At 38.2% G+C, this 10292-nt stretch overlaps 1 protein-coding gene across 1 annotated transcript; it reads right to left on the minus strand.

Annotated features, from left to right (window-relative positions):
- Positions 1 to 564: 564 nt before the first annotated feature.
- On the minus strand, positions 565 to 6449 carry LOC102211243 (uncharacterized). Its single transcript, XM_005721324.1, has 6 exons — positions 6072 to 6449; positions 4002 to 4184; positions 3653 to 3910; positions 1700 to 1798; positions 1412 to 1429; positions 565 to 1131 (listed from the first exon to the last, which is right to left on the minus strand). Exons 1-6 carry the CDS (start codon positions 6136 to 6138, stop codon positions 1058 to 1060), a joined length of 699 nt encoding a protein of 232 aa, XP_005721381.1. The 5' UTR covers positions 6139 to 6449; the 3' UTR covers positions 565 to 1057.
- Positions 6450 to 10292: the final 3843 nt, after the last annotated feature.

Consider the following 10292-nt stretch of genomic DNA (forward strand, 5'->3'; position numbering starts at 1 on the left):
AATATTGGTAAATATTAATTTCAGGGAGAGTTTAAATATAAATATTTGCTGAGTGATTAAGCAAAAATCTTCTCATAGTCTGATAATATATTGTGTCTTTGCTCTTTGACTGATGTGTACACGTTGGTTTTCAGTCACCTTGACACACCTGTACACAGGTCTGGACCACAGCTTAAAGGAGGCACCTCAAACAAACATCTTTAGTATTGAACAAATAAAATATTTATTGTTTATTATGCACTATCATTTAGATTTAAAGTCATTTTCTTGTTTGCTTGGCATTTGGTCAATTGATTTACATCGGGGGTGTCCAACTCTACAGTTTTAGATATCACCCTGGGTCACCATACCTGAATCAAATGATTAGTTCATTACCAGGCCTTTGGAGAACTTCAAGACATATTGAGGAGATAATTAAGCCATTTAAATCAGCTGTGTTGGATCAAGGACATATCTAAAACCTGCAGGGACACTGGTCCTTGAGGCCCGGAGTTGGACACCCCTGATTTACATGATCAGGATTTACTTTAAATAAAGTGATAACTCTGACATCACAGGTTAATGTGAATTCCAGATTATACTTTTATTCTGCTCTCCTCTTACCTGACATGCCAACAGAAAAAAAAACAACTAAATAAAGCAGTAGGAAATTAAAAAAAGTAATTTACTTAAATAATCTCATGGCCAAGGAATCCCAACAGTGTTTGGTATAAAGAGACATGCAACTACACTAAAAGCTTTTCAAGTAAAGATGCTGCAGTCACATTTTTAGTTCAAAACAACCAGGATTTGACACTTTGATCAGTCTCTCAGTTGCAAAACAACATAACATTTAAATATTCTACATAAAACAGAGTACTGTGCAATTTTAATGCAAAAAAACAAAAGCTTATGTTTCACTGGAGCCAGGAAAGTTACCTAAAGCTTGAATTACACATCGCAAAGGCCTGCTGATATTCATGGAGCTACACTATCAGTTTTCATACAGAAATATGCTGGAAATATCATCCGTTTTTTTAGTATTATTACAGTTGTGAGGTATTGTAACAGAAGACGTCTACACAATTTCCCGATCATTTTCAGTCATTTCATTCATATCTCTGTGGTAATGGACAATTGAGCCAATGACACCTGTGGGGAAAGGAAAAACACAGATTATGGTATGTGACATGTTACTGAGTTCATGAATATGTGGTTTTAATCTCTAATGATACTTTTTATGCAGAAATTTGCTGACTATAGTTACAGTCATTTTAGACAGACCACATGACTGGGCCACAAACACCTTTGAAAAGCAAAGGGAGTCTGTTTGACTTCACTTAATATTTAACTTTCTGAATCTTTCACTAGGACTCCAAGCAGAGAAATGCATGAAAATAAAGAGAACACATGACAGTTGTAGTTTTCTTACCTCCAGGGTGCCTGAAACCTGCATAGCAAGTGTGAAAAAGACAAAACAAAGGAACATAGTTTACACTTCTCTTGGGTATAAGAGTCATTAAAATCATGTGACAGTTTAAAGTTAGGGCAGAGATAAAGGTCAGCACATTCTGTTAAATGACAATGTGCAACACTGGACTGCAGTCACCTCTTAAACATGCATCTTGTTGCTACATTAAGCAGTGAACTGTGAATAAAGGATGCACAACTTCATGTGCTGACATCTAAATGGAAAGAAAGAAAAATTCTCAATGCCCACCTTTTATTTTGTAGATAATGATGCTGACCATAATTAGTACACCAAACATAATGAGCGCCAGGAGTGGGACCAGAAGATGAAGGTGAAGAATTCCTGGAACTAAGAAAATATGTTAAATTTGTAACCCGACAGTCAACAAAAAAAAATTCCGCTCCAAAACACGTATGTCCTGTATGTGGAGGTGAACTCTTGTAACTGCATGAAACAAAGTTGTTTTGTTTAAGTACATGCCCATTTTTCTGTTTTAGCATCATATATAGCTGTGCAAAAGTCTTGAGCTGCCCCTTATTTGTTTATATCTTGTATTTCAAGCCAGACTCTTGTCTTTTTTTTAAAAGTGGTCATTAACAACAGTTCAAGTCCAGGCTTTCAAAGTTTTTCTTTGGACATTGGCTGCTTGACCATTTTCAGACAAATCTGTTGTATTTTTTTATTGTTTGATAAGGCCATGTAACACTGACTTATGAATCATTTAAGCATGAACTTACCTCAAACAATAAACCGGTATTATGTTTGCTTATAGAGCACTTATAACGAACTTAGCAAAGAACCAATTTTAAATTGTGCTTTTAGGCTCTTTGTTACAAGCAGCTGTTCCCATTTTTTAGCTGATTCTGAACAATGCAAAAGACAACACAGTATGACAGACATAAAATAGTACCGTCTCAGTGAGTGTGTATTTGTAAAACATGCTTGAGGCTCTGTCATGGTTATGGGTTGTATTTCCACAAGTGGTGTTGGAGATCTTGTCAACAATGATGAAATTATAAATGTAGAAATTTTGAGCTACCAACCCTTAAAAAGCAGCTTAATGAGACCAGTTTCCATTTCCAGCCTAAAAATGATTCCAAAGGAGTAAAAACACACCTATATAGAAAAACCCACAGTGGTGCACTAGAAGAAGCCCAGAGAACTATTTCTGAATACTACTTAAAGAAATGACCGGAAAGCTTGCCTGAGAGAGTTCAGCGCGTGTTGAACAATAAAGGTTGTCACACCAAATATTGACTTTCAAGCTTCTTACATTTGGACAAACTGGTTTTGCCTTTTTTTTTTTTTCGTGCACACTTACACATGTTTGAATAAATCATTGCACCTACTTCAAATAAATGAGGGGTGGCTCAAAACTTTTGCACAGTACTGTACTACATTCCTTTACTACTACTTTCAAAGAGGCTTTTAAAACTAAACAACTGAAATGATTATGAGACACATTATTACGCATTTTCTGCACTTTAAAAAGATTAGCATTAAATAAATAAATGTCCTGTTTCTGGATAAGGAATTTCAGCATATCCTCAAATCAAATATGACACAGTAAGGATAAATTTAAACTAACTTTATTGTTTTCTACAGTAGCAGGCTAATCAAAGTTGACCAAGTAACATCGTCTTCTTATTCTTAACAAAGTCCGCCCAACTGTGATGGAAATGTAAGTCCTTAAATGTTCATTTTTTAGGTCTGTAATCACTGCAAAGGAGTTAAAGCTATCAGCTTAGTGTTTGTTCCAGATAATGACTCACTGTGAACAAAGGAGTCAATTTTAAAGAATAGAGGTGGTCATACCAAATATTGACTTTCAAGCTTGTTAGAAGTGCACAGATTTGTAGAAATGTACATTTCAATAAGTCACTGCACTTATTTCCCATTTTCCTAGAAACATATAACAATAAATGAGGGGCGGCTCGAGACTTTTGAAGAGCAGTGTATCATTCAAGTATATGTCATTGAAAATATTTTGTTATTTTTGTATTCAGACATGAATTACTGCATATTATACTTATGGGTTGCTTATAAAAATGTTATTACAGTTATTGTTGGAGAATCTGACAAGTTTAAAAAGGGCAGTCGGAGCAGGAGTAAAAAAGTTTCTCTAAGTTCAACACTTTATTGAACTGATTTTGTTCCACAGCGCTTAGAGCAGGCAGGAAAACAGCCTGAAGTAAAATATACCTGACTGTTTCTCAGAAAGGTTCAAATGCTTCATCAGCTTGACGCATCCCTCCTGCAGATGGAGTCTCTCTGCTCTTGTTTGCTGCACTTCCTGGTCCCAAACCGCTTTGATGGCCACCGCCTCCTGTACGTGGGCTGTCCACATGTCATTCTGGTTGAGAGTCAGGTACAACTGGCTGTCAGCAAATACACGATCTGCCCAGCGCAGCTTAGACCCTTCCCACGTGCATTCTCGAGAACGAAGAATGGTGTGGTTACCTGTTGAGAGTTAATGGGTTGTGGCCCTGGTGACAACAATCTCACTTACACAAATGTTCAGTTGTAAAACAAGACAATTTGATTTTCTTACGTATTGAAGAGGTCTGGTTGAAACTGATAAGAGATGTTAGGAGTGTGTCATCTAATACGGCTTTGATAACTGCATTGAATTCTGGGCTTTTGCCCATTAAAGGAATTCCATTGAGAAGGACTTGCTCTTCAACCTGCTGACTTCCTGCCCTCCTCCACTGCTGGATCTGCAGTACGACGGTATCTAATGTAATATGGGCAAAAACAAAAAACAGATATAAATTTTAAAAACATAAAGAAAAAAGGAAATGCAATTGTAGCTTTATGTCAAGAGATTTATTCTAAATGACACTTCTTCAGCTGAGAGTCAGAGAGTGGAGACACACACGCTGCAGTTTTTACTTGCAAGGGCGGTCACAGAGCGCTCACATCAGAGTGGGGGCCCTGTGAAGTGCGCTCTGTTACCGCTCTGGTCTTTATTTATATACAAAAGTAATACAATAGTGAATACATCTGTTCATAGACAGAGGAATGTTAGTGCGTATGTATGTGCGTATGCAGGTGTATGTGTGTGTTGTGGGATTCAGAAGGGAGTGAAGATAAGAGTGGTTCAGCTCTTATTATCGCTGTGGGAAGAAACAAAGAAAGAGAACAGAACAAGTTTTTGTAGTCAACAACAGTCTAACACATCAAAAGGTCATCATGCAGTATTCTATCATATGCTAACTTATATCATTAAAAGCTTATACTGACTACTAAGTACAATTTTCTATTGACACTTTATTTATTTCTTGTTGTCTTTTATGGAGATGGCGTGAGAGATAGAACCACACACAATAATTTATCATATTATCGTGTGAGCATTATTAACAGCAAGCTTTAGTTTCCTATGGACACGTTTCACATGGTGTCACAGGAGATGAAAATGTGTGAGCTGTGAGGAAGAAAGTTTTTTCATTGGTAATATGAAAATCTACTGTAGTATATTAATCTTTTTGTGTCATTGTAGAGTCATATAACCTTGTATTGGGGGGTGTGGAGGGGCGGGCTTTAGCACTCAAACAAAGATAGTGCTTTGTTTGACTAATATATTGCTTTAAGGTTTGGAGATGATCCAATGGGCAAACTGTAAATGGGTGCTAAAAAGGAAGATGAAAGTCAAATGCTTAGTCAGCCTAGGTACTCGTGTCCCACAAGTATATTGTTGCAAAGTGTGAAGACAATCCATAAGAAATTGTGGGTAATATGAAGTTTTTGCTGAACCTTGATCTTGACCCAATTTTCACCTAAATTAAATGATCTCCAGCTGTTTTTGGTATCTACCATCACACAAAGTCTGAAAATGATATCCCAAAAAACTTTGGAGCACTAGATTGCAAACACAACCAATTACATAATCCCTCCCTTAGAGGGGGAATAACCAAATCGGAACTGATGTATCTAACTTTCACTTCACAAAAGCAAAACTGAAAGCAAAAGCTAATAGCCTTTAATATTTTGCATTTACCATACTTCTGCTTTCTGGAGCAGGATAGACATTTTATGTTAATCGCATGGTGTGAAATAACAAGATGCGGTGATCTCTACATTCTGTCACACAGTGTTTATAGTTTATTAAATAACCAACACTAAATCAAGTCAAGTGCAGCTCTTTGAAATGCTTTGCAGCGTCACATCCCTCGGTATATTTTGATTGTTTTTCATCTCTCCCTCTCTCTATATATATATGCATATTTTAAAATTCACTGCATTTGTCAAATTGATGCAATAAAAGAATCATGTACTGTGCAAGTTGCCTGTTTTGTATCTGGATAACTTTATACAATTCAACATAGATAACTTTTGTTTGGTTGTTTCAGTTTCTGATTATATGGCCAGACATTGTTTTATATTCCTAGGAGTCCTGCACATACAAATAAAACGACCTGTGAAAGAATTAAATCCAGTCAAATCCACCACCCGAAGATTAAAGAGAATAACAGAAAATGGGTGGATTCATGCACTGTTTGAAGCTGCTGAAAGCCGTCCCTGCTGTTCTGTCAAAAGAAATTAAGCAGTCCTATACATTTTATTTATTTATTTAATGAATTACAGTGAAACCATATTATTTTTTAAAAGACGCGATTCCTACCTGCATCGACAGGAAGACTCCGGCATACGTGGAATGATAGGATCAAAACAAAGCGCAATGAATACATTTCTACACGCGTACAGGACTGTACTGTAGCTGGCGCTCGGTGTCAGATTCAGTGTTGTTCATCTGTCAAAGAAGCACAAACTCCACAGCAGCAGTGTGCTTTAAGCCATTTCCTCATTAAAATGGTGCTCGAAGGATGACCAGTCCATCAGGCTTTAACAGAAACTACTCCACAGACACAACGACAGCAATAGTCGGAAAGACCCGATCCTCTAGGCGTTTACGTTTCGGTTCACCTGACTTCAGGCTTCCGCCTTGCTTTCTCTTTTGGCTGTCCGGTGAGGTGGAGTTGCTGTTGGTGTGTGTGTGGTGGTGGTGCGGGGAGCATGTGGGGCAGCCAAAGGTGATTTAAGGTAGCTTTCAAAACAGCGAAGTTAAGAAGTCAGAGCAAAGGACTCGACTGATAATTCAAAACAGCGCTGCGTAACCATGGAAACCGTAAATAATTAAGATCAGAGCCATCACGTCATCTTTATTTATTTTTTTCCATCTGTATGTAAATATTGTAACTCAACGCATTTATAGATTCATAATTGTCAAAAGTTGCCGGACTGTCTCCTAATTTAAATCCACCGGTAAGTACCGTCACCGCCTATCACGTGACGAATTCTGAACCCTGACACGACTCTGACTTATTCAAGGGCTCTAGCACCTGTATGTTTCTATTACTTTATTCTACCCTGCTTGTGTTTCTACGACAGGTATGCACTTTTGGGGGAGACGCACTAAATTTAAGGTATTTATAGAGGGATAACCCTGAGCCTGATATCCCTGAGAGCAGATTTCTCCCTTTGCTCAAAAACTGCAGTCAGTCCAGTTTAACACAGCTGCTGTCTGCTGTCAGAGATGTGTTGAAAGTGTAAACAATGAAACTCAGTTTATATGCTTAAACTGACTTTACATATAGCACTTTTCTACTCTGTGTGAGCACTCAGAGCATCTTCTTACTACGAGTGTTATTCAGCCACACACAAACATTCGTACGTGTGCTTCTTTCTATGTCTAAGAACTTTGCCTAACATTCGCACACACATACTTCAATGGATGCATCTGGGGCGACTTGGGATTTAATATCTTGCCCAAGGATACTTTGACATACATGCTGGAGGAGCCTGACCTTCCAATTAGCAATCTGATCTGATTGTGAATTATGGAGTCAGTCCGCTTAACTTCAGGCTGGGTTGTGATGTCTCTGAGTTATCGAGTTTTACCCTCAAGAGAGGAAATTCAAAAAAAAAAGTCAAAACAAATCAGCAGACTGAAGCTAGCACAGGAGGGAAAAAAGATGTCTGCGCTTACTACTAAAATACATTTACTCCTCTTTGTATCATGGAATAATGAGGGACCAGACAGATCCTCATCGGGCCATTAAATTGTTCTCTGCCAATTTAGCCTCTTGGGGAGAGTGCATAAGAATAGCTGTAGTACAAACTGTTAACACAATACTTTAGCAGATTACAGTATGCATAGTCTTTAATCTTAAATTTCTTTTTTTTTTTTATCCTTTTTGCTGGTGTACTGAGGAAAAATGACTTATGGACCCACCTGTATATTGTATATTCTGCGGTTTATATGTTTGCTGTGCCTTCAACTTTCAGACAAATGTTCTAATTTTGTCATTACTCTTCTGAAGAGTTAATATTTACATTTGTGTCTGGAGTTGACTGGTCAATGATTCTGGGAGGTGCAGCTTAGAAACATATTTAGCTGCTAGTTAAGCATGAAAACAACCTTTATTCTCCTATCCTGGCGGCCACACCTCTGCTTACCCCCGATAACATGTCAAGTAAGAATTGTATGTTCCTTCTTTTTAAAAAAAAAATCATATCTAACACGTTACACAATCACACTCATGTCGTCATAACAGAAACACATTGATTAGACACCGTGGGCTCAAATCGGCAGTGTCTGCTTGTTATGTTTTTAGAAATTTTAACTATCTGGATGCTGATGTTGTAATCAGGTCTTTTGTGGACGACAGCAGTGCCTCAGTCTTATGCAAGGGAATTCTTAAGATGGGCGGTACGTAGCACGCATGGGAAGTGGTCGTATAAACAACCTGCTGTGGTACTGCAGGAAATGAGCACAGAGGCAGGGCTGTTTTATGTTACATCAGACAGAATTACTTTAAGCACCCTTTTCACCTTGTATATGTAAAGTGGTGCTGCTCACTTTAAATTGTCATCTCTCCCTCTTTTGAGTCATTAATGTGCTACATAAACATCAACATTTTTACAGTCTGCGCCAAATAATTGCTTAAAACGCAAATAAAATAACAGACCTTCCAATCACAAGATATTCAATTCAGTTCTATTCAGTTTTATTTATACAGCACCAAATCACAACAACAGTTGCCTCAACGTGCCTTATATTGTAAGGTAAAGACTCTACAATAACACAGCAAAAAAAAAAACCAACAATAAAATCTGATGATGATCAATCAGATGACCCTTATGAGCTAGCAGCTGGTGACAGTGGGAAGGAAACACTCCTTTCTAACAGGAAGAAACTACCAGCTGAACCAGGGGGGCAGCCATCTGCTGTGACTGGTTAGGGGTCCACAGGGTAGACAGATAAAAGAGGTGAGTAAAGCAGAAATGCTCAATGCATCATGGGATATGCATCTGGACTTATTTTGCAGTATGCAACCTTGCAGTGGAGGGGATCCTGATAGTCATACACTTTGACCTCACTGGCGTACATGATGGCAAGGTGGGGTAATATCTCACAAAGGAGTCTTGGCACTTTAATGACCCTTGCCGTAATTCAGAATCGTGGCTCATATGACTTTTAACTAATTACATGATGACAGGGTGTGTGAGTGACTCAGAACCACCTCCAACAGGACTATCCCATCTGGGACTCTCCTACTAGAAATGAAACATCTTCATAAATCAAAAAGAAATCCAGGTGCCTTCATTTCAAGCACTTGGCTACCAGGAGCTGATGACTAAGAACCTACAAAGACATACAGTGCCCTAAAAAAACATGTTTCTTCACGTTCTTTGTTTCTTTTTCCCCCCCTCTTTTTTTCCGCATATTTGTCACACTTAAAAAGTTAAGATCATAAAACAAATTTCAATATTAGATAGATATAACCAGAGTAAATACAAAATTAAGTTTTTAAATGATCTCATTTATTAAGGGAAAAATGATATCCAAGCCTACCCAGCCCTGTGTGAGAAACTAACTGCACCCTTATTAAATCATGAATTAACTGTAACTGAATTAACACATTTTTTTTTTAAAGTGAGCTCAATTTCACTACATACCGAGGCCTGATTGATGCCAGACCTGCTGAATTGAGAATATACTTAGACAGACCCTGTCAGACAAAGTGAAGTAGGATAAGATTTCAAAAAGCAACACACTGTGTCAAACTCAAGGAAAACATCTTTAATACAGTTATTGGTTGCAATCTAAAGAAACAGCTGACAAACAAAGCTAATAACATCTATCAGTCTGAAAGGGGTTACAGTGCTCAAATTAACCAACATGTTAGGTGTCGTGCTGCTGCAGAACAGTAGTAACAACTACCAGACCTCACAGTCACAGCTGTGCTGCTGCTGCTGCAACCACCAGCTGTGGAGAAGGAGGAAGCCACAGAGGAAGATGAGATTAACGTGGTAAGAAAATAGATGAAGGGACATAATTAGGAAGGTAGGATTCAAGGATTCAGATGAAATGAATGGCTGCTTTGATCATGAGTCATTGCTAATAGCTTTTAAATGGTACTCTCTTGTCAACTAGTAGTGTTACATTTATGTCCTGAGTTATATAAACCTTACCGTATAATTTGTTGATGCTCGTTTCCAGCGGCCTTCAGCGCCCCCATGTGGCTGATGTCAGTGTATGCCTCCACTGGATTGGCTGCGCGGTTGTCAGGAGTGTTTACAGGAAACATGGCTTCCCTGTCTGTTGGAGAGCTCCAAGAAATGGAAGGTGAGTAGCCAAATTTTCAATGGTGCAGCCGTGTTGTGATCGATATAGCTTGGTAGCCTGGCGGAAATTTGGATAAAAGAGTCTTTTTTCATCTGAGCACGCTCCTTGATGTTTTTCTCTTGTGACTAACCAAACCTTCATCCTTGCTTTGCTAGCTAACAGGCTAATAACAAGACGCTAGCTGACGATATTAATTTAACGTCAGTTCATGCT

This window comes from Pundamilia nyererei, unplaced genomic scaffold (assembly GCF_000239375.1).
Source record: "Pundamilia nyererei isolate P.nyererei 1_Seehausen unplaced genomic scaffold, PunNye1.0 scaffold00004, whole genome shotgun sequence".
Classification (NCBI taxonomy): domain Eukaryota; kingdom Metazoa; phylum Chordata; class Actinopteri; order Cichliformes; family Cichlidae; genus Pundamilia; species Pundamilia nyererei.

What these genes read in the sequence shown, in the direction of transcription:
- LOC102211243 (XM_005721324.1), bottom strand. Translation starts at nt 6,138, where the DNA reads ATGTATTCATTGCGCTTTGTTTTGATCCTATCATTCCACGTATGCCGG. An exon ending in CAACCAGACCTCTTCAATAC is followed by an intron (nt 3,911 to 4,001) that starts GTAAGAAAATCA and finishes AACTCTCAACAG; the next exon opens with GTAACCACACCATTCTTCGT. An exon ending in CCTTTCTGAGAAACAGTCAG is followed by an intron (nt 1,799 to 3,652) that starts GTATATTTTACT and finishes ATATTTTCTTAG; the next exon opens with TTCCAGGAATTCTTCACCTT.